Source organism: Neovison vison, chromosome 3 (assembly GCF_020171115.1).
Source record: "Neovison vison isolate M4711 chromosome 3, ASM_NN_V1, whole genome shotgun sequence".
Taxonomy (NCBI): domain Eukaryota; kingdom Metazoa; phylum Chordata; class Mammalia; order Carnivora; family Mustelidae; genus Neogale; species Neogale vison.
The window spans coordinates 147,322,618-147,347,292 of NC_058093.1; the positions used below are offsets into that span (position 1 = coordinate 147,322,618).

General features: G+C 50.9%; 1 protein-coding gene across 1 annotated transcript in view; it reads right to left on the reverse strand.

The window, feature by feature from the left end:
• The window catches only part of MAPK4 (mitogen-activated protein kinase 4), a 54,520-nt gene extending 38,537 nt beyond the window's left edge, over positions 1-15,983 (reverse strand). The window contains exons 1-2 of the mRNA XM_044242963.1: positions 15,968-15,983; positions 11,466-12,907 (exon numbers count right to left, since the gene is read on the reverse strand). Of these exons, the coding sequence (XP_044098898.1) occupies positions 11,466-12,011 (546 nt within the window). The 5' untranslated portion in view covers positions 12,012-12,907; positions 15,968-15,983. The remainder of the gene's footprint in view (positions 1-11,465; positions 12,908-15,967) is intronic.
• Between the last annotated feature and the right edge of the window lie 8,692 nt (positions 15,984-24,675).

The following is a 24,675-nucleotide window of genomic DNA, read 5'->3' on the forward strand; positions in this document are numbered from 1 at the left end:
CTGTCCCGTGGTTGGCATGGGGCCAGCAGCCGAGGCGTGACCACCCTTGGGGAGCGGGGTAAGACTCATGTGACATGTTATGGTCAGCATGTGCACACTCCCGGCCCAGATGCTGGTGGGCTTTGCCCTTCTCTCTCATGGAGGGAGTGATCGGGCTTACCACTCTTGTAATAAACATGTTCTTGGCAAGCAGACTCTTGTTAACAAAACTTCCCCAACCTCCGACCTGAAAAGGTTACTGTGATAAAACCATCCATGTTCCTGCTGCACATTTTTGGGAACTATAGAAAAATGAACAGAAGGGGGGAAATCTCCTTCTTTTTATTTGTCATGTCTAACCTTTGTTAACAGTTTGGAGCTTTTAACCTCTAGCCAATTTCAACGTGTCATTCTTTTCTCTGTGTTTCCAGCTGTTATGATCACCATCTATACAATTCTGTATCTTGCTTTTTAAACCTAATCATTAGGACACATTTTCTATACTATTGTGAACTCTTCCAAAAACACCAATGAAAATAGTTGTATCCCATGCTATATACGGTGGGTAAGCCAGTTTACTTAACCATGCCCTAACCTCCAATATGATTTCAAGTTGAGATGTTCATGTATGAGGTTCTAAGTAAAGAGGTGGTATTTGCCACATCTGAGTTCTGTGTATCTAGGAATTAAAGTGTCGCAGCTGGTCATGCAGTTTGAATTTGGCTTTTTAACTTAAGGACGAGTTTTAAATTGTACTGAGGTGGAAGGAAAATGTCCCTGAATCCCAACAAGGCACTTAGCTAAATCTCTTAGAACATCTTTGTGGACAGTGAAGAAATACAGATCAGATAACTATATAATTTTGTAAACTCACAACTGGTTGGACAACTAAATCCAAAGACTGTTAGCTCAGGTTCAGTGTCACCCTGAGAGGTGTCTAACCGCCATGAGTCGAAGCATTTCACCTAATCCCTTTACACATTTTAAAACCAGTGATACAAGTGAAGTCATAGAAGACAGGTTTATCAATTATGACATTGTAAGGGATAAAACTATCAATTATGACGTCGTAAAGGATAAAACAAAGATCCAAAAAGGTCTCATCAGGCTGGAATATTTGTCTTAAGCCAACAAGACGAAGATCAAGCATATAAATGTAAAACAGAGAATACCGGGCGTAACTGAACTTGGTTGGCAACAAGCTCAGTATGAGATAATAGTTGACATGGCTGCCAAAAAAACCACGGGCAGCGGGAACAGTAAATCATTTATGGAGCAGAGAGGCCACACTCTCACTGACTCTGCTGGTGAAATCACAGAGTATCTGTTCTGAAAGATACTTTTTAAGAAAGGGTATGACAAGTAGGAGGAGGTCACAAAAAGACAGGGAGGGTAGGGTGAGCTCTGGCAACATTATCATGTGAACAGCCAACAAGGCAGCTTAGCTCAGTGGCTACAGCGTGACCTCCGAAGCCACTGCTAGGCGCTGACACCCAACACTGCCATTTTCTAGCTGGTGACCTTGGACAAGCTACTCTCTGTGCCTCAGTGTCTCCATCTTTTTTTTTTTTTTTAAAGATTTTATTTATTTATTTGACAGACAGAGATCACAAGCAGGCAGACAGGCAGGCAGAGAGAGGGAGAGGAGGAAGCAGGCTCCCTGCAGAGCAGAGAGCCCCATGCGGGACTCGATCCCAGGACCCTGAGATCATGACCTGAGCCGAAGGCAGCGGCTTAACCCACTGAGCCACCCAGGCGCCCTCAGTGTCTCCATCTTAAAATGGGGACAAGAGCAGCACCTATCATCATCATCACCATTATTATTCTTTTTACATTATTAGGCTGGTATAAGGACTAACAGGTTAACACCTGTCAAGCACTCAGAACAGTACCTGGATATGCAAACAAGGGCTTCTAGGCTGCAGAGAACTAGAAGGGCATGATGGATGACTTCAAATATTTGAAAGCTTCTCTGAAGAAGCGAAATTGTGCTTTATTCTGAGATGTTCTTGAGGACCGTACTCGATTCAATGGAAAGGTAAAGGCTTAGCCTCTTCATTTCAATTAGCATTTAATGTACATGTATTTTGGGTCAGATACTGTGCCAGGTGCTAGGAATAGAGAGATAAATGAGATACATACTGTTTCCTAAGGGCTCCAGTGTCTATCAGGGAAGAGTCAGCCACGTGAACAGATAGTCACCATAGTATGGGAGTAAGTGCTTTGGGCAACTGGAGGAAGGTGTGATTAAGTCTCCCTTGGGGAGCTGGGCAAAGCTTTGCAGAGGTGGGGCTTCCGAGCTGAGTCTGCAGGGATAGTAGGAGTTCATGTGGGAGCAGAGGGAATAGTGTGTGGGATCAGAGCTGTCACCAAGTATGGGATTATCCAGTGAACGGTGGCAAGTCAGTGATGTTACAGCACAAGGTGGGTGGGGTGGCAGAAGCTAGAGATGGGGCTCAAAGAAGTAGAATACCAATGTACAACGTTGCCAAGAAAGTCAGGATAATCCCAGTAGTACGATCTCCCCCCCCCCCCCCGCCGCCCAGCCTATTTCTCTACTACTATCTTTTCAACAGGCAACCCCAGCAAAGGCTATACTAAAGAAAGGCCATATTAAAGAAACTATACTCCAGGTGAAAATTGCAAAGGATTTGACTCAATTTTCCAATCATTCTTCTTCAGTGTAAACACAGGGATATTTGCCTATAGAGTAAGACGGTATCATGTTCCTGAGGTATTTATATCCTGGGAGTACCCAAGAGGAGGGACTGGAGCAAGGCCTGGAGCAGCTGGGCTCCTCCCCATCAGATCTGAAGGCGCTGTGTGAAAGGAGTTCCCCTACCTGCACATCCACTCGGGTACAAAGGGAAGGAGGAACAGTGCGTTATTCTACACTTAGCCCCTAGGCTCTCCACTTGATGCCACCGAATAATATTCATTAAGCACGCTACTGGGATGTAGAGACAAGTAAGTCACCAACACTTCCTTCAAGGTGCTTACAATCTAGCATAAAGGATCAGTGGCCACACAGAGCATTACATCACTGAATGCGAGGGGGGCTGCTTCTGGTCATGACGGAGTAGCTATACTAGATTTGCCCTCCTATCTTAAGCAATGACAAAACTGGACAAGCACATACATCAGATTTTTCAGGCACTGCACAGTGGGTTGAGGGAACGTAAGGAAACACATAAGGTGAATTTCATATTCGCCCTGGCACTCCGCCTGGTTAGATTTCCCAACCACAGCACAGGGAGATGGAGCAAAGCAGAACATCGTTGTCCTACTGATCTGGGGAAGTAGGAACTGGAGTTTGGGGCTGTTGAAACATCCAGAACTGGCAGGACAAGATGCTGGAGAGGAAGGTTCTTCAATAAGGTGGGGGTCCAGAAGTTTTTTGTAAGGGTGGGGCTCACACAGATCTCTGGCTGAGTGCTGTGTTGCTCAGACGCAGGGTGAGATCTGGTGTGGGCTGGCAGAGAGCAGCTACTTTGGAATTGAGAGCAAGAATATGAGAGGTTCTAGAGACCTACCACTGGATCCATGGGAGTTCCAGTCTAGCCAGCCAGAGGGGAAGCACCAGGAATTCCAGTGACAACAGAAAGGGCAGGTCCTAGGGGTAAGGACCATGTTCTAGAGTAAGGGTTACTCTAGTCCTGCCCTCTCAAAGCCTAAAGCCAAGCCTTAACAAAATTAAGGAGAACCATTATCAGTAAATTAATGGACTGCCAGAACAAAAACCAAAATTGGGTTTTGAACTCATTAAAGGAAGACAATATAATTCAGACTCCTTTTCAGAGTATCATTTGCAATGTCCACAAAATTATGAGAAATGTGGAGAAGAAAAAAAATGTGACCCAAATTCAGAAGAAAAAAGGAGTCAATATAAAACAACCCAGAGATGTCCCAGATTTGGAATTGGCAAAGACTTTAAAGCAGTTATTTTAAATATTTCATGGATTTAAAAGGGAAAAAAATGATCTCAATGGATGAAGATGGGGAATTTTAGCACATAAAGGGAAACTATAAAAAAGGAACCAAATGGAAATTCTGGAATGGAAAAGCATATTATCTAAAAAGGAAAACTCACCAAATGAGCTTAATGACAAATTAGAGATGGCAGAAGAAAGGATTAGTGAAGTTGAAGACAGAACCACAGAACTTATCCATTCTTAAAAAAAAAAAAAAGACAGAAGAAAGACTGTACAATCTTCTGGAGCAATAACAACCTAAGTAATACATCTAATCAGAACCCAGAAAGAGAAAAGAGAAAAAGCAGAGCAGGAAAAAAAAAATTGTTGAAATGTCCCAAATAACAGAACCAAGAAGCTCAATGAATCCCAAATAAAATAAGCACCAAGAAACACACACCTGGGCACATCCCAGTCAAGCTGCTGAAAGGCTCAAGACAAAATCTTGGTTGCAGAGGGGGAAAAAAAACCCCACATACATATAGGGGAAATGATGTGAATGAAGACCTTCTCTTCAGAAATAATAGGGACAGGAAATAAGGCAATGGCATTTTTAAGTACTGAATGGCAAAAAAGATCGTAGATTCAGAAGTTCATATCCAGAGAAAACAAACTTTAAACATGAGAGGAAAATAAAGACACTTTCTAGATAAGGGAAAGTCTTGTCAGCAGCAAACCTACTACATGAAATTCGAGCCCCTCTCCAGTAGGCTGGTGGGACACTGACTTCCTGTGGGTGAGGTAAGGAGGCTGGTGTTGAAAATAAGGTGGAAGCTTCTGATCCCTTTATGCTTTTAATTAATAGCTCACCGCCCCCTCCCAAGAGGCAGACCAGCAGGCACAGGAGAAAAGGTGAGCTTTGTTTCCTAAGATGATGGGGAAGGCAGAAAGCAAGGCAGCGATACCCTGGGGCAGCGAAGCCAGCAGTAGAATCCTGAAATGCTGTAAACAGGCATTGCTCCAAGCCCCAATTCCATCACTCATCACCTTGGCCTCATTCCCAGAGGCTCCTCGATCTCTCTAGGATCTGGCAATAAAGGGTCAATTCCTGGCAAGCAGGGCCCCTCCAGGACCCTACCTTGGGTCTCTGGCTGGCTCCCTTTCTGATGGGCAGTACACGGGCCATGCTAGTTAAAGATTTTTCCTATGGCCCATGGTTGCTTCCCAGGGAGGGAGGCCGGGGTGTGATGTTCAGGGAGGGTGCAGGAGAGGACCCCAGGAGGCCCAGGGACACCATGGAGGCCCTGCTCCTGGGGGTGGGGCTGCAGTGGGAAAGGGCACGGAGGCTCTGAAAGCCAACGAAATTAGCTCTCCAGTGGGCCAGAGCATTCAGGGACACTTGACTCTCTAGTACAACCTCTGTTCTAATCCCCTAGGTCATGTTTTTCCCTTTTAAAAAGGGATATTTCATAGCCTTTTAAATAAATCTTTTCAGCTCCACTGATTTGGAATAACACGCTTAGCAGCTTAAGAACTTCTAGCTGGGCCTTCAGCAAGTTGTCCTTCCACGAGCCCATTTTCTCATGAAACGCTGGCCTCCGGGTCTGGCTGGGCCTCTCCCAGTGCTGGCACCGTGGACCCCGGTCCTATTCTGGGATCCCTGGGAGGGATACTATTCCTCCCTCCCTGCATGTAGGGAACTGCTCCTCTTTCCCCACATCTCCAAGACAGAGATCATTCAAAACACAAGCCCACAGAACCCCAAAAGACCACGCTCTTGATCAGGAGCAAAGACCCTATTTCAGGCCCAGGAACACGCACTCCTCCTCGGAGTTTCCGTTTCAAGGGAATCTGGGCTGTAGGGAGGCTTTCTGCGTGTCTGCCCAGGCAGACAGGAGGAGCTTCTATCGGCCTAGACAGATGAGAAGCTGTCAGAAAGCAGTGGCCTGGAGAGGAGGAGGTGTGGTTGATCAACACGGTTAAACCAGCATGGACACTGCCGACCGAAGCTCCATGCACAGCCTTCGGAAGCTGGCTGTGTGTGTTCACCACTATGAACCTTTCTGCCTCCTCCAGGACCTTGAACCACAAGCCTTAATGAACCACGGTCCTCTGCCCTCAATCCACACTCGGTCTCACTGATCTGTGAAGCCGGTGTCTCCCGTCAAGTTACAGAAATCAAGGAGTTTACACCAGAATGAAAAGTCCATGTTTTCTAAGATTGTGTTCCAATCACCGGACTACCGTGAAAGTCACACCCGAACAGAACCAACGCTCCTGTCAGTGGAGATCCCTGGTTTGTGTAGCTTTTTGCCAAACCTAAGCGATGATGAACAGGCCAGACAGCTTCCCATGTGATGTGATGGAAACCCTGAAAAGCCGCCCTGCCCAAAACAACCCTCCCCATTCCCTGTCATGACATTCTCACCGTGAATGACCCCGTTAGTTAAAGGAGCTGCTTTAAATACAACCCCGTAATCTGGGAGTTCTTAGCCTCCTTCATGATGCTGTCCACACACAAGCTGTTCCGTGTCTTCAGATAAGTGGTTGGTTTTTTGTTTTGTTTTGTTTTGTTTAAGATTTATTTGTTTGACAGACATCACAAGTAGGCAGAGAGGCAGGCATAGAGGAAGAGAGGGGAAGCAGGCGCCCTGCTGAGCAGAGAGCCTGATGCAGGGCTGGATCCCAGCACCCTGGGATCATGACCTGAGCTGAAGGCAGAGGCTTTAACCACCCAGGCGCCCCAGATCAGTGGTTCTTGAAAGTGAATCAGCATCAGACTCACAGGGAGGCTTGTTACCACCCAGCTTGCTGGGCCCCACCCTGAGTCTCCAGTAAGAGTCGGCCTGAGTCGGAACCTGAGACCATCTCTAACAAGCCCCAGGGACAAAGTCAACGTTCTGGTCCGGCACCCACTTCGAGAATCAATCACTGTCTTATTAATTTCTAAGACATCTTCATGAGATTGGTAGCTATAGTGTGAACACACTCTGATACGAAGTGAGGTATGAAGACAGAGGGCTCTGGAACAGAAAGGGGTCAAGGGCCCAAGGACAGGCCGGCTGAACAAACTCAGATCTTCTCAATTGATCCACCAAAGCACAAGTGCCATGGGCTGTCCAGCCGCTGCTGCGCCTCTGACTCTGGCTTTCTTTCCTGGTGACTTCTGCCTGTGGCCCACAGAGGAAAGACGAGGCTGCTGGCAGGGCCCGACAGCCCAGGCAAGGATGGGGTGCTCCTCCCTCAGCGACGGAGGCCCCTCCAGGAGGAGAGTGAGTTCACACAGCGGATCTGGCTGTCAGCGTGCTGTGGGCTCTTGGGGGCTCCTGACACCACGTAGAATTTGCACAGGACTCAGCCGAGTCTTAAACAACATTTCTTTTTTGCCTCTTTGGAGACCCTCTGCTTCCTAACAGGATAAATTCAAAGGAAAACATGCTCTGACCCTTCAGCAGCCTCTTGACACAGACAACAAAGAACTCCTTAGTGGGCTGGCTGAGGAGGTGGGTGGGGAGGGCTTCATCCCAGGAGCAGAGGCTGGGAAGCCACCTGTCAAGTGGGGCCTCATGACTCCCCTCTGGCCCCGTCCGGAGCTGGTTCTGTATGTCAGTGGAGAAGGAACCGAGACTTGAATGTCCGCATGGTATCATCAGGGTGTCTACTGGGCGAACAGTTCTGTTAGTGATTTCGCCCTTTGTACATCTGAAAACACTTTGACATCCTCCACGTGACTCTCTCAAGAACCCTGGGAAATCACCAGAATGGGAACAATGACTGTTTGACAGAAGACCCCTGAGAAGAGAGGCACGGAAAAACCAGTGGGCATGGAGCCGAACGTGTGTGCTGACCACAGAATTGTGAGATCCTGAGTCGGGGGGGGGGGTCCCTTTCCTAGGCCCTGGTTTTGTCATCTGTGAAATTATGGACAAGGTGATGGTGAGGCCTTCTGACAGATCCACTCCGGAATGAGCTGCTCCAAAGACCAGGACTGGCCTGACGTCAGTGAGGTGAGGAACAGTGACTCAGAGAGACAAGTGCCCCCCACCAGCTGTTGAGGCCATTAGAGCATTCCCACTGCCACCCACTGCCATCACCCTGACAGCGTGGGCTAACTGGGGACTCCAGTTGCCTTCTGGACCTGGCAAAGATCGAGGCCCCCAAGGGAGGAATGGTAAGGGAGATGCAGAATGCTCTCGGACTGTGTCTTCAAGTCCCAGGGAAGCCAGCTGCTCACTGGCGAAGAGAAGGCCATTTCCTTCGGCACCTCCTTCACCAGGTGAACTCAGTGGACACGACCCTGCATGGCAGGCCCTGTGCGAGATGAGCAGATGCGGAAGCAAAGGAGACTCACTGTCCACCCAGGAGGGAGTCCCAGTGAGGAGTGGGAAACTGGGGGGCTGGTGCTCAGCCAACAGGCCAAGTCCAGCCACCAGTCAGGTCACAAAGTCTGGCCCTGGCCCTGGGCTGAATCAGCATGAAAAAAAGGAGTGCCCTTTCATAACCCACACCTAGGTGCTGCCTGCTGCCCAGGTGAGCACCACCTTCTTCGAGGCGAGTGTAGAAGCCGCAAGACTTGAGGAAGGCTCAGGTTCAGAGCAGTTCCCAGGCGGACACCATCCTCCACACACACAGGGGAAAGCAGATGTGCACATCTGACCCCAGCCAACCCCCTGGCTGGAGAAATTATGGGCCTGCTCTCTTTCCGAGACTCAAACCCTCTACACACATGCCATCCGTGGACCCAACTAGCTTCCCACCTGTGATGTGCTGGTAAGTGACTGTTCTCCCCCCTGTTCAAGATGGTCAAGAGATCCACTGGGCCAAGTCTCGGGCACAATGATCAGACTCCCTGGGGGAGATAAGGTAGACACGACATGCCATCAAGAACCAAGGGGCTCTCAGCCTCCGGGAGCAGAGAAGAGGCAGACGCAAATACCCACGGGACAGAGGAGAGCATGGGAGATGCTAGAAGGTCCAGGTTATGGGTTGGGGAAGAACCAACAGGGAGATTCAGAAGAAGGGAAGGTTCATTTCAACTGGGGGGCCAGTTGGCCTTCCAAAACAAGATAGAGCCTGGAGGGACCATGCCTTAGGATGCAAGAAGGCCCCAGTTCTAGAGCCCCTCCTGCCACAGTCAGCCAAATCATCTCAAGATAGCCGGTTCTCTCCGATTTCAGATGGACCATTTGCCCTAAGTGCCTCACAGCTTTATGAGAACTAAATGAGAGCTGATTTAAATGCACACTGGGTCAATGAAAGCACCAAATATAAAGTTTTTGTCATCACTCGGCTTAGAATGAGGAGGTAATGAGGGAGGCTGAAAGTACATGAGGGAGAAGTGGGGAGAAGGGGTGCAAAGGGGTGCGGGGGACACCTGCCAAAGGCAGGGCTCACGCAAACACCCACTGGGCTCACATGGGGCCACAGTGATTTTTTTTTTAACTCCCACAGATAATTTTATTGAAGAGACTCTAAAAAGATATGTCACAACACCGAAATTCTTCAGCATCAGGAACATGAAAGTCCCAACCAGAAAGGTGTCTTCCTTCCTGCCCCAAAGGACAGGAACGCAGACACTTACAGTTGCCGGCCAGGGAACCAGGGCCGGGGTCCGGGGTGCTCAGCAAACACTCCTTATATAAATGGATGAGCTCCTTACCTTACTGCCTCCAGCAGGGCTTTACATTCATGCTTCATGTTGACTTGTAACCACAAGCCAGCGGGGCAGATGGCATCTACCCTCGTCCCTGTCAAAGATGGGGAAACCAGGGCTCCTGGAGGGCAAGTGACTGTCCATATCCCGGCTAGCACTGCCAGAAGGGAGCCTGGACCCCTGCCTCCACACCTCCTCACACTATGCATTTCTAAGAATTGTTATGGCAGCCGATCGTCACCCCAACACCTTTCCTGACTTTAGAGACAGTCTCCGGCGTGCTGTTCGGAACACTCTCCCTGGAACATGTCGCTTAATCAGACCCTTTCATCAAAGGAGGTCCTGTTCTTACTCCCAAAGGTACTGGTTTATTGCAATTCAGAAAGTGGTTTTGTGCATCCCAGAAATGAGTGTCATGGATGTGCTGGTCCTTTCACCAAATAAGAATTGATTTGGGTTAAAACCTTCAGTTTGTTTCAGTCAGGTCACAAAGTCTGGCCCATTGCTTCTTAGAAGAAAGCGAAGGGTATTAGGAAGACAAAAGGGCATCATTATTATTATGGTTGTTGTTGTTGTTTTTACCTTGGGTACTCTGCCTACAAAGTCAACTGTCAGTGTTGACAGATGGCTGAGCGGCAGGAAGGGGGGATGGGGGCAAGCTCTTGGTTAAGGTGGCACTAAGGAGCTCGAACCAGCTGGGCTGATCTGGGGTGTGAAATCTGGGCTGGAGCCCAAGTTCTAGCCAGTGAGGGTGGGACGGGGAGCCCTGCCTCCCCCTCCCCCAAATACCCTCTCCTTGTAGCTACCCCATGCAGGTCAGTGCCGTTCTACAAGTCTGTGACCTTGTGGCTGCGGCAAATAAGGTAGCAAGGGAGAGCAGAGGAATGGGACCTCAGAGAGAAAGCTGAAGCATGTTCAAGGTCAGAGCTACCCTCCCCTTTCATGACCTACCTCGGCCACTTTGGCTGACCTACTTCCTAGGGAATGTTTTCATTCTAATAAAAATTCATGGTTCAAAGGTTTTGGCAGAAGGCTGGAAATCACACTCACTCCACAGCTCTGATGAGGGATGCCTGGTGATGTCTGCTCGGGCTGAGGGGCTCAGAGGCGCCCCTAAATTGGCAGGAACCAGGGGTGGGGGAATAGAACTTCCAAGGATTCCCAGTTCCTGAAGGGAGCAGTGGATTAGTTAAGAAGAGGTTGGGGGCCTTAACAACGAGTGTCCACATGTCCATCAGTGTGGCTGGGTCAGCTCTGATCTCTGCAGCTGGAAGAGCATTTAGCTCTGACCAGGGGGTCTCAGGCCTGTCCAGACACCTCTGGTGTTAGTATGACAGGGAGAGGCCAGAGCACCGTGGGACCTGGGAGAGCTGAACCATTAGCTAGACAGCGTACGCTGAGAATGAGTTTACCAGATTCACTGTTCGTGCCCCCTGTCCATGGAAAGAGAGAATGGGACACAGAGTAGGGGAGGAGGCAAGCTGAACCAGAACATAAGGCTGGTGTGCTGGGGAGCCTCACGGGGAGCCCTGAGCAGACAGCAGGGAAAGGGGGTATTAGGCGGATGGCAGAGATAAGAGGATGCTAGAGGCAAATTCACCAACCACAGTCTTAAAGTCATAGAGTTCAGAGCTGGAAGGCATCTTCGAGATCACCTTCTCCAACCCCCTCTTGCGCAGCTAGGAATTCTGGGTCGTGACCACAGTGTAGAGCCAAGCCTAAGAGCCAGGTCACTGCTCCCACCCCCTGCCCAGCCAACCGCTGCTTGTGAGGTCAGTGGTCTTTCTGGCACCCTCCAGCCTCCCCCAGGTACGGACCCCAGCCCCCCGGCTTCAGCAAAGCTGGGAACGCCCTCCTGAGTGACCGTGAGCATCCTGGAGGGTTCCGGGAACCACCCCACCGGCCATTCCAGCCAGCCATACCTTGTGTGAATAATGCTGGTCAACGATCCTCGCCAACCCGAAGTCCCCGATCTTGAGCACGAGGTCCTCTGTGCTGATGAAGATGTTAGCGGGCTTCAGGTCCCTGTGCAACACGTTGGCCGAGTGGATGTACTTGAGCCCTCGGAGCAGCTGGTACATGAACAGCTTGGCGTGCTCCTCCGTCAGCGTGCCCTGCTCCAGCAGGCGCGCCAGGTCCGTCTCCATGTGCTCCTGGACGATGTAGGCCACGCTGAACTTGAACAGCTCGCCCTGCAGGTCAGTGCCCTTGGGCCCCAGCACCTCGTACACCTTCACGATGTTGTCGTGGTCCAGGCGGCGGATGATCTTGATCTCCCGGAGGGCGTGCTTCATGCTTCGGGCGTCACTCAGGACGATCTTCTTGACGGCCACCTTCCGGCAGGCCCTGCTGTCCACGGCCGACAGCACCAGCCCGTTGACGCCAAAGCCCAGGGGCTGGAAGTCAACAAAGCGTCCACCAAGGTCATACCCATAGACACTGGCAATGCAGTCCCCCTTCTCAGCCATCGTCGGCTCAGTGGTCAGGGTCCGCCTGGGTGATGGAGGGGCGGTCAACGTTGGCCAAGCCCCGGGGAGCAGCTTTCCCAGCACACCTCATTCTGTCGAGTCCCAGAGCTGAGGGTTGTTTTTTCTTGTGGTGAGGTCACTGCCACCAGCCCTCTGGAGATAGGAGTGGCATCTGTCCATGCCTGCTGAGCTGCGGAAGGCGAAGGCTCAGACTGTTTTCTTGACCCGCGTCAGGAGGGCTGTCCACCAACTCCTCGGTACCCTGAACTCTCCCTGAAATTTAGAATGGCTCATGCTTTCTTCAAATCTAGCATCTTGGAGAGAAAAACCAGTCTCATGATCTATGTGAATGTGATGTTTCCTACCATAATGAGCCTCAAGGTAAAAGATCCAGAAACTCTCCTCTTTGAATCTTGTGTTAAAAGACGTTCCTTCCGGCTGAAACGCAGAGCTGTGGCTAGGCTGAGCTCCTGGACTTCTGATGGCCCAAAGCTCGGTTTTATCACAGCGTCCAGCGGCCTGGTAGCTCTTCTCTGCGTCCCAAGCAGGATGAAGGGATCCCAGCAATGGATTCTGGAGGCCTCCAGGGCCTTCTTTCTACTTCTGCCGGCTCCCCTTTCTAGCAGCTCCCCTTAGATGCTGCGACCCAAGCCAGGCTGGTGGGCACTGGCGAAGAAGCCGGAGAAACCCAACCAGCTTTCTTGAGCTCTACACCAAGTTACCCAGGAAGTCCCAAAGCCGAGGGGCACTCAACTGCCACGCCAGGATCCTCCAGAGACCTCCGACGGGGCTGCGTCCTTGGTCACCCCTTCCTCCACGCCACCTTGCACAAGACTGTGCTGCTGGACTCGGACAGGCTGCAGGAACGCGGCATCTTTCAGACCATGTCTCCTTTCCTGTCAAAGAAATAACGTTGGGTAAATTTCCACACTCCAGCCTCCAACACCTTCCCACTTGCGTGTCCTTTGTTAACCAGCCCAAGTGTTATTTGATCTGTCCAGCCAGCTGAAACACTGCTTGCTCAGGGGATTCCAGGCTCTGCGCTGCCCAGCCGCCCCTCCTGCTGTGCACAGCGCTCCCCTGGAAGGGAGAGAAGATGGATTGATTTGATAAGATCGTCAAATGGTGTGCCTTTGATGTAAATGCCTGCTCCCCAGAGGTTCACACACCCAAATTGTGGGTGGGAATGATCTGCTCTGACTTTTGAGAAATTAACTTGTGATGCTCTCTAAACACATACCTCAGTACTAGCTGGGAAGGTTGAGAGTAAAAAGTAACGTGCTGCAGACAGAAAATAAAGGAGCAATAATTTTGTGTTTCTGCTTGGACCCCTTTGCTTCTCCCTTTCGCAAATGTCTCTGGGTATTTTGAGAGAATTTGCCAGGTGCTGATGTTTAATTACATGTGTATCTCTTGCTTTCCAAAGAGGCAGCTTAAGCACACACATCAAATAAGAGAACTTTACTACCACCCTATAAAAGGGACTCTCTGCCCAGCAAAGAAGGGCACAGACTTAGCAAGACACCAGGACCGGCATGGTGAACTGTGTTCTCTTTGATGATGAAGATGTAGCTCTGCAAAGCAATGGTTCAAATCGTATCCTGACTGCCCCCTTGTGGCTGCTGACTCAAATTACAGGGACAGGACCTAAGGGGGAGGGAAAAAACTGCCAAAACAAACAATGTAAAATCAGACCTCTAGAGTAAAGGCAATGTCATAGCTTTTAAGGGAGTGGTAGGTTTTACAAGTTTATTAAGTCCACGGACATTCAGAGAACAAATACTGTATGCTGCACAAAGGAGTGAATCTGGCAGAGCTATTTCTTAGTTCTCATCACCCCGTTGGGTCCTCTATAGGGATGCCTTCGTATCGGAATTTTGCACAACTCTGCAAATGGTAAGTGAGGCAAAACAACAGTTAGCTCAATGTCTGAAACTAAGGGGGCAAATCAGGAGACACAGATGATCTGAAATAGTAAATAATCAGATCCCCTCTGAAGACTTAGGACAGAGATTTGCCAAGGGTCTGGAACACAGTAAATGCTCAGCAGATGTTACCTATTGACAACTTTGTTAAAAATTCCCTTGTACTTGAGTAAGATGGACCTACTATTCTAATGTTTTGTCAAGATCTTCAGTGATTCTACTCTGCATGCTTTCACTGGCCCGAGCAACAAAATAACCTTGGTCTTAGAGAAATTTCGGACTGGGAAGCAATCACAGCAAACAAGTCTAGTGGTCCTTAACTGGGGATGGTGCTGCCTTGTCTGGTTAATTCGACTAGGAGTCCCTACTGGCCTTGAAGAGGCAGGGTCAGATTGGCTAACCATCCTGCCAAGCAGTTCTGTCAGTGAGTAACTGACACGAGCCCCCGAATGCCAGCACATTCACTGTGAGACCATGATTCTGGTCCAAGTCCTCACTGTGGGACTTTGAGAGCACGGAGGTTCAGAGGAGGCTAGCTCAGTGCTTCTAGCATAAACAGGGTCAATAAACATTTGATGAATCGAGAAATGACTACCATTCACTCTGAGGATTCCTTGCCAGTTAGGGACAGTGCTGGGACCACCCTCTGTGCCATATTCTGCGGCTCATGCAGTGATGTCCACCTGGATACCTAATTCAAGGGAACCAAAGAATCAACCCAGTCCCGCATTCTGTTCTCCTCTCTCCCTGTGCATTTGGTAACATAAACCAAACTGGAGCTGCTTTCACTCTCTATCCATATGTCTGGTCCAGTTCCCAAGGGCACAGCAAATGGGCAATTATATATTTTGCTTTATGAGAAGAGATGCTTAAGCCTTCTTCCCTTGCCAGCTCCCACTGGGGTGTAAAAAGACAGGACTGAGCACCTAAGCAGGGAGGGGATGACATCACCAGCAAATGACAGCAGGATTTGTTCCAGATCAGCTGCAATGCAGATAATCTGTGAATAATTAAGAGGTGCTTTATTTATTTTTAAAACTCTTTCCTCTTCCTCTCACATGGGGCAAGGACCACCTCCCCCTGGGCGTGCGTGGGCACACGTGTGCACACGTGTGTGTGCGTGTGTGCCAGTGGTCTCCCTGATGAGCTATCAGCTCCAGCGGGCAAGGACCATGTCCCCCTGGGAAGAGTTGCTTCCAGCCACTCGGCCTTTCTCATGGGCCTCTAAGTACACTTTTTCAATTCCTGCCTTCCTTCTTTGCCTGCACCTTCCCAGTTCCCGAAATGTCCTCCTGCTTCCTCCCCACTTGCTGAAATCCTACCCATCACTCAGAATCCAGATGGCATCTCACTTCCACTCCAGAGTTCCCATTCCTGGAGCGTCCCCGGTGACATTCTCTCTGTTCTCCACTCCTGCAGTGTTGGTGCGTCTGCTGTCTGTGACATTTACCGTATCTGAATCTGGGCTGCTAGGTAGCTTTTTCTCCATGACCATCTCCCAGCTAGACTTCAAGCTCCTCAGGTTCCAGCACAAAGCTGCCCTTGGACAATGACTGTGGCTTGGGAGTGTCTGAGAACACTCGTCCGTTAAGTCTACAAAGTGGTCGTGCCCACATTTCCTGCATGGCCAGCCCCCCCTCCCTGTGTCTGCTGCCTCAATACAACTTGCTCCAGAAGGTTCTTTTCATGACAAGGCCCAACCACCCAGACACACCGCCACCCCCTTTGGAGCACCTTCTGCTCCAGAATTCCAGCACTAAGCAGACAGCCCTTGACCCGCCGTTTCTCTGTTCCCGTGTGAGTTTACTGTTACTCATCCCTTCTCAGTCCTCTTTACTTTCTCAGTTTCTAGAATTCCTCTGTAATTTCCTGGGTAAACCTTCTGCCTTTCTCCACAGGTGGGCTGATTACAAAACACCGAGTCCCTAAGACGTCTTGGATTAGTGGTTCATTGTGTGTGTGACACACCAGGGGGTGTGGGCCCACGGGTCCTGGAGAGGGGCAGACCCAAGCATCTGGAGATGTGCCCACCTGGGCAGAGGAGTGATTCTGGCAACTTCTTAGGGCAAAGCACAGCCATTCTCCGTTTGAATTTGGTGGCTCAGAGCTGCTCTGAATCAGGTGTGACTTCCAACCAGGGAGTTGGCATTCACCTTGAAGGAAGGAAAGGTCATGGGTTCAGCTGTGCTCGAATGACAATGAGCAAGAACACGTGTAACTCTTGCAAGGGCAGCCCAGGCTCTGGTGATTCATGGTGAATGTCGTCATAAAATTCAGGAGTAGAAATATCTATCCTCAGGACTGGATGCAGCTAGCAACGGAGCTTCATCTCTCCACTGATTTCTCCTGGACTCTCCTGCAATACCTTATCTGAGACCAATTAATTATCCTCTTACACATCCAGCCTTCTAACATGTGGAGGCAAACCAGAGACGAGATGGTGTGCACCAACTGTCCCTTGCTGGGTTTCCTGGGGATCTGGTTTACAAAGCGGCTTTGGAAAGTCTAAATTTAGACTCCATTCTGCCTGTTCAGATCCTCCCAAGCCTCGTGCTGCCATCAACTTTCAGCAGGAACGATGGATGGCCCCCGATGAGGTGCTGATATTTCACAGACAGAGCTTTCTTTTCTCTCCTGAGCACCCAAAAACTTGCAGGAAATCCTTTTCAGGCAAGGCTAATGTTTACAGTTGAACAGGCTGCGCACTGCAAAAATTCTAGGTGGCACCATTCACGTTAGAGTCCAGTCTGTCTGACTGTAAGGTTCGTGACCCTAATCACCATAGCCCCTGTGAATGAAGTCCTCTAGACCAGAGATCAGCAAATTTTTTCTGTAAAGGGCAAGAGGATAAACACCTAAGGCTTTGAAGGACAGACCTTCCATGTTGCAGCTACTCCAGCCTTCTTTCCAGCACAAAAGCAGACACAGATAATACCCAAAAGAAGTGCATGGCCGCATTTAAAAACTGTTTATTTACAAAAAGAGGTGGGAGACTGAATTTGGTGAGGAGGCTGCAGTTTGTCACCCCTGTTCTAGACGGTGTAGGAACATTCTCTAGCTTGTTCCCAAGGTGGCACTGAAGTGTGCTATGACTCAGACCTTTCCTGCTCCCCGTGCATGGTCTCCTCCCTTCTGGCCTCAGACCTCCAGCTGCCTCTCACGGTGGCCCAACCCCAGGCCTGCCTGCCCTCCCAGGGAGCTACCCTGGGCCGAGTTGAGCTCATCTGCAGGTTTCCTGGCCTCAGGGCCCACAGGCTACCCTCTGTCTCTGTGATTCTCGGGTACTGCTGACTGCCTCACTCCTACTCAGCTGGCCTTTACCAGAGACTATCTGGAGAGGCAGAGAAGGTGAGGTGATGAAGACAGGGTAGCCGCCCAGACTGAGAGGTCACCATGGGCCAGGAGCTGCGTCTGAGGATTTCGGTTTGTGTCATGCTCCCATGAAGAGAGGGCAGTGACTTGCCCAAAGTCACCCCACTAGCAGTTGACGTCTCCAGAAATGACCTCTCAGCACTGTTAATATGTGATCTGAGCCCAAGTGAGTGACCCTCACCACGAACCACCTAGGGCCCATGTGACTTCTGAGGCCCAAGGAAGGGAAAATTGGGGGACAGGCGCACCTGTGGTACTTCCCAAAGGAAAGCAGCCCCAGTGTGGAGACCACGATTCCCTGCCCACTTTATGGAAACAGAAACTGAGAAACAGAACATTAAAATGAGATTAAGAGTTAAGAAAAAAACCAAAACAGGGCACCTGGGTGGCTCAGTGTGTTAAAGCCTCTGCCTTCGGCTCGGGTCATGATCCCAGGGTCCTGGGATCGAGCCCCACATCGGGCTCTCTGCTCAGTGGAGAGCCTGCTTCCCTCTCTCTCTGCCTGCCTCTCTGCCTACGTGGGATCTCTGTCTGTCAAATAAATAAATAAAATCTTTAAAAAAAAAAAAAAAAAGGGCGCCTGGGTGGCTCAGTGGGTTAAGCCGCTGCCTTCGGCTCAGGTCATGATCTCAGGGTCCTGGGATCGAGTCCCGAATCGGGCTCTCTGCTCAGCAGGGAGCCTGCTTCCTCCTCTCTCTCTCTCTGCCTGCCTCTCTACCTACTTGTGATCTCTCTCTCTGTCAAATAAATAAATAAATAAATAAAATTAAAAAAAAAAAAAGAAAGAAAGAAAGAAAATAACCAAAACCAAAACCAAAAACTGCAAGCTTAAACAACCATCACACTCCCTTCCAACCAGTTCTTGGCCTCTTCTCTCACGTAAGCCTCAGGTACACCGGAGCCCGGGCTGCAGAGACTGGCTATCCCAGGCGTGAACGGAGCGGAGTGTTCTCCCAGCTCCCTGACCTCACAAGGTCCTGGTGCTGACACGGGCCACCAACCAGGAGCCATTCCCACTTCCTCCGGGTGAACAAAAACAGGTCTGCGTGAACCAGCCAGCAGCTGAGCCTGACCAGGGATGACCCACGATGGTTCCGACCCAGGGTTTCTCAGCCTCGACGTGACTGACACCGTGAGCCTGGTCATTCTCAGCTGGGGAGCTGACCTATGCACTCGAGGATTTTGGCAGCGCCCCTACATGCCAGAGCACCCCTGAGTTGTGACAACCAAAAGACCGATCGCTGGTGGAGGAGGCACCCCATCGCTCCCAGCGGAGAACCACTGGTCTAAAGCAGCCGTTTCTAGAACTGGAGAAGAGTTACTTGTTTTATGCAGCTGTACGGCACGCTATTGTCAACAGTTCAGGAACCCGGGTCTCTACTTACTAAATATCAATAGCATTTCTGGTTCCTGTGACAGCCTCACACGTTTCCAAAACCCCATAAGGCAAGGGGATATCCCACACCAGCCCTGCTGAGGGCCTTGAGTCAAAGGCGTGGAAACCCAGTCCCTCCTGGGCAGCCATTGGCTTAGGGGTTGGTTATATGATCCCGTTTAGGATGGTAAGTCTTAGAGGAAATCCCGCTTCAGGGGATGGTGCTCAGGAAAAGGCCTCCTTCCCAAGAAGAAACCACTCTGTCCCTGGCCGGCTGTGGGAGAGGAAGTGCTGTTGGTGCTACTGCAGTCACTTTGAAGCACACAGGGGCAAGCCTGGGGACGACGGCCGGCACAGGAGAGCTGGCAGATGGGGGGGGAGAGGGTGCTGACATTGCTGAGTGGCCGAGCCAAACCTGGAAATGCCCACCTCCAGCTTTCTCGCCCCGTGAGGCTGCTAAGCTCTATTTCTGGCTAAGACATTTTCACCGCCTTTTCCCCCTTTTATTTGAAGGGGACATGATGTGACAGTAACTCGCCAGGGACACGGTGGATGGGGGCGGGAGAGGAAGAGGTGCAGAGCGCAGGGCTCCGGACTTCCAGGAGCTTGTGGTCCGACTGAGAAAGAGGAACCCGAGCAGTAACAATTACAAAAACAATCGAGAACCCTCAGCACGTGTGGGAGTTAGGACGCGGCCGACGGAGGACGGACCAGTCCGAGCAGGGCGCGGAGGCTGCGAAGGCAGGTTCTGAGACGGCCCCCAACGACCCCCGCCTCCTGGCTTCAGGCCCTGTGTACTCTCCTCCTCGTAAGAGTGTGCTGGACTTCCTGACCGTCTTCTAAGGAACAGCGAGGCAGAAGTAATGAGATGTCCGCTCTCCGATGAGGTTATAAAGAGGCCATGGCTTTCCTTGGGGGTGATCACTCTCAGGGAAGCCAGGGGAGGCAGCCCTCGGGGGTCAGTCACGTGAGTTCTTTCTCCTTTTCTTTAAGATTTTATTTACTTATGTGTGAGAGAGATTAAAAGAATGAGTAGAAGGAGGGGCAGAGGGAGAAGCAGACTCCCTACAGAGCAGGAAGCCCGAAGTGGGACTCGATCCCAGGACTCTGGGATCGTGACCTGAGCCGAAGGCAGACGCTTACCCGACTGAGCCACCCAAGCGCCCCTCCGCATGAGTTCTTGCAAGGAGGCCTTCTGACGCCCCCTAGCCACCACAGGGTCAATCTTAGAAGCAGACCTTCCCTGAGGTGAGCCGTGAGAAGAAAAAAAAGCCCTGGCCACAGCCTGATGAATTCTCACAAGAGATTTTATGTCACAGGCACCCACTAAGCTGAGCCCAGTGTCCTGACCACAGAAACCATGTGGCAATAAATGCTGCTCAGGTGCCTGAATTTTCAGATGTTGTTCTACAGCGACAAACCACTGATGCCTCAGAAGGGACTTGGAGATATGCTCCTCTTGAAGTTTCCAAGACAGAGAAGATGCAACGCTGGCCTATGACTTTGAGAATTCTTGGGCCAGGGGTCCTGGGTCTTACCTGGCTCGGATTTCATCATATTACAGAGTCTGGGGTTGGGCGGGGGGTGGGGTGGGGTGGATAAGAACACATCACCTCTCTTTTTTCAATGATAGAACCCTAGTGTCTCGTCCTGGGTCCCACATACAGTAGGGACTTAAGAAATTGATACCCAATGACACAGGAAAGCCTACATGCTTGCAGGAAGAGTTTGGTTATGACCAAATATAACCCAAACGGGAAGAGCAATAAAAAGTGGGTCCCTGAAGCCCGAATCAGAAAGCTTTTGGAATCCCTCCAGGGAGAGCAGGAGGTAAAGGTGGGGGTTCAAGCAGGATGCCACAGGGACCCCAAAAGAGCATAGTGACTGGAAGGCACTTCCTCGCCAAGGAAGGAAGGGCCAGTCCTAAGGCAGTTAGCACTGTGTTATCTCTGACTCTGAGTTCAGATGGGTCTTACCCTGGCGGCAACAGCAGCGATACACCAGGACTTGGGAGAAACAGCTCTTCCTGGCCTTCCAGGCTTCGAAATGAAGTCCCAGCCCTCCAAACGCCCTCCGGCTGGGAGGTGAGGCAGCTGGGGGAGTTTATGCGAAGTGAGCCGCCCTGCTGGGAGGACAGGAGGCCTCTCCTCACGGTGGAAGCCCAGGTGCATGGGCAGACAGCTGCCGCAAGTGTTGGCCGGCGATGCCAACTCAGGCCACATTTCCTACCCCGTGCCTCTCCCGTGACCAGCACCACTGCCGACCGAGGGCCTGCCTGGGATGTCCCTCTGCATACCAGCCGGCAGGACAGCCACCAGCCAAGCCAAACACTTCCCTATAAATATATCTCAGGCAGGGGAGCAGGTCCCGGTGAGCATCCTCCCCTGGGGTGTGCAAAGGTCTGAATGTTCCTGGAGGCGGTGATGCCACCCACCCTGGCTTGCTTCCCTTATAAGGTTTCTTCAAGAACACACGGGGCGGGGGTGGGGGCGGGGGCGGGGGCGGGGGGATGCGGAGTAAGAAACAGGAGGGGAACCGGTTTTGTCTTCTCCTCTCTGAGAGGGAGCAAGAGGAGAGCTACTGGGGGAAGGAAGAGAAAAGTTAGCAGAGGGAACGTCAGACCTTGGGGTTGTCACCTCCTCCCCCAAGTGCAACGTGCAGGAGCGTGCAGTTCGGTCTTTGCTCTGACTTTTCTCTTGAAAATTACATAACCAGGGGCATCTGGGTGGCTCAGTGGGTTAAAGCCTCTGCCTTCAGCTCAGGTCATGATCTCAGAGTACTGGGATCAAGCCCGCATCCGGCTCTCTGCTCAGCAGGGAGCCTGCTTCCCCCACCCCCACCTCTCTCTGCCTGCCTCTCTGTCTACTTGTGATCTCTGTCTGTCAAATAAATAAATAAAATCTTTAAAACAAAAAAAAAAAAAAAAAAAGAAGAAGAAAATTACATAACCAGCCAGGGAGAACAAAGACTTCGCAGGCCTCCCAGCAGCACAGAGAGAATTCCCCCCTGCAGCCGCCCTGGAGCGCCACACCCACATCAGTGCAAAGCCGGGGAGGGGGACAGGGTGAGTCCCCACATGTGAAGTGTGGGTGCTGGTCCCCAGGGGGGTGGCCCTGGCTGCGGAGGCTGGGAGTCTGACTTCAGGATGGATCACACGTGTCTGTGCCACCCAATGAATCCTTCTGGGTTTAGATTAGACAACTCCTTCACTTGACCTTTGTCGATTCAAGGAGAAACTTTAGTTGTTCTTTTTTTTTTTTTTATAATTTTTTAAATTTTTTTTTAAGGAAAGAAATCTGGGATAGCTGAAGACTTCTTTCAAAATCTAAATCAGGACAGTTATGATTTCAGTGACTAAATAAGGTGAAGCCCCCATTTGGGGTCTGCTCTGTTCTAAAGGGCAGACATCCCAGCCAGGGGTAAGCGTCTCAAAGCGGTGTCTGCATCTTTAATTTCTGCCGCATTTGCTTCAGCACCTGCTGCACGGAGCCCATAGACGAACTGTGCCTTCCCTGACTTTGGAGATTACTCTCTGTGAGGAAAGATTTAATAAGCCATCGTGGGAAAGCACAAAGCTGCTGGTCCCGGAGGAACTCCTTGTTCAGACCTCCCTTTTCCTACCAAACTTCTGGACCCACACGTGGGACTACTTACTCCCTGCCCGCAGGGGGCGCCCATGGCAGCGTGGGGAAGATCCCTGGTTTGTAGCTATGGGATTCAGCATTAAGGTGTGTTGCTTTTAGACCAGAAATGGCAAACAGGTATCAGACGTATTACTATCAACCCATCTTATGCCTATGGCAGCTGTTGGCAATCGGTGATCACCTTCTCCTTCCTGATGAGCCAGGGACCCCAGCACCCCTGAAAGCCTCTGCCGACCACCTGGAGCTGGCTGTCAGAGCAGAGCCTGTAGGCCTCCACAGCCCTCGAGGCTCTCTCTGGCCTCACACCGCTAATGCCTGGCTTCGGTCCCTCTCTTCCCCTGGCTAATTCTGACTCATCCTGTAGGTCTAAGTCGAAATGTCCCTTCATCCAGAAAGCCTTCCCTGATGCTCTTTCCCCTCCCCAGACCAGCCTATCTGTCAGGCTGCGTCCCCTGGTTCTGTCCTCACGTCACTCTTCTCCCGCTCTGTTTCTGCTTTCATTGCTTGTCTTCTGCGTCTGCCTGGAAGCTCGGTGAGGGCAGGGGCTCCATCTTCCGCATCGCCACAGCCCCAGTGCCCCACTCCTAACCGGCTCAGTGACGAATCATAACATTCGGGCAGCACAAAGGCACCCCGAGACCTCCCTTGCTCCACATCATCTATAAATGCAGATTTGTAATACTCACGCCTCCCTCCCCCTGAAAGACGCCAACCAGACGGGAGGATTTCACGTCTTGTCCGATTCGAAGCCTGCATTCAGTTCCTTTAAATCTGACAGAGTTCTTAACTTCTCACCCAGTCCCCTGGCCCGCTACGCAGCAAATGTGCGCACACGCTACCTCCTACTAGTCCCATGGAGGCTAATCATTTCCAGGGCTTGTGCTCACGGGGACAGAGAAATCATTCGTGGAGCAGAAAAAAGTTCCCTCTCCTGGCGACTGCATCTCCCTGTTCACAAGCGGCAGAAGACGTTATTTTGACGGCTCAGGGGACCACCACAATCCCCGGACCACACGGGGCTGTCACAGCCAATAAAGTCACCGGGGGCGCCTGGGTGGCTCAGTGGGTTAAGCTGCTGCCTTCGGTTCAGGTCATGGTCTCAGGATCCTGGGATCGAGTCCCGCATGGGGCTCTCTGCTCAGCAGGGAGCCTGCTTCCTCCTCCTCTCTCTGCCTGCCTCTCTGCCTACTTGTGATCTCTGTCTGTCAAATAAATAAATAAAATCTTTGGGGGAAAAAAAAGTCATGGGACCCGAGTTCGAGTCCTGAAGCTGCCTGTGAGCAATCCAGAAGGAGTGTCAAGTCTGTGAAGCGGGAACAACCTCACTGCCCCACTTCCTCAGGGGGATAAGGACAAACAGAGGCCAGTGAGCCAAACACACTTTCAAACATAGAAACCATATACTGGGAGGGAAGTCATAACTTCCTAACTTCTGCAGGGACACTAGCTGGGTTCTAGGGGGTTTGAGACGTGACCCTTTCTCATTCCTCAGGCTTGTCCCTTCATGTTCTTCCAAGAGGGAGAGGCCTCCACGTGGGGAGAGACACTGGCCCACCAGCTACTGCACATGTGTTTTAAGTCTTGGTGTTTTGGGTTTTGTCAGAGGCAGGTGGCAGGGAACTTGAAGCTAAATTATTTCTATCTTCTCTTACGACCCAGCACACACTGCGACATCAGCCCCGAATGGGGTGTCTAGTAATGGATCTACAATGAATCACAGGCGTAGACTGAGTGTATTCTCCCGCCACCCCTCCACCCCCACCAATCCACGTGTGGAAATCCTAATCCCCAGTGGGATGGTATTATGAGGCGGGGTCTTCAGGAGGTGATTACATCATAAGGATGGAGGCTTCACAAATGGTAGTAAGGCCCTTATGAAAGGAACCCCAGAGATCTCTCTTGTCCCTTCCACCATGTGAGGACACAGTGAGACATCCGCGGTCCTTATCAGAACCCAACCACGTTGACAGCCTAATCCTGGACTTCCAGCCTCCACAACCACGAGAAATAAATTTCTGTTATTTATGAGCCGCCCAGTCTGTGGTAGAAGAGTCTGAACTGACTGAGACACTCGCAAAGTGCCTCACCAAGTTCATTACGGCAACAGCATCCACTCTATTCTAACTTCCTGACCTCTGCTGCCAAGCGTCCAGTGCCCTCTCTTCTGCTCTCCTGGTGAAGTCCTCCTTCCCTCGAAGGTGATTAGACCCTCCCAGTCAGAACCACCTGCCACATAGATTCCATCGCAGGACCGGGCCCTCCTGGAGAAGCAGCAGGTGCTGTTGGCTGCCTGCTTTAGGAGGGACCCCAGTGAGAGTCGTTGGTCTCTGAGGAAGAGTGAATCCCCT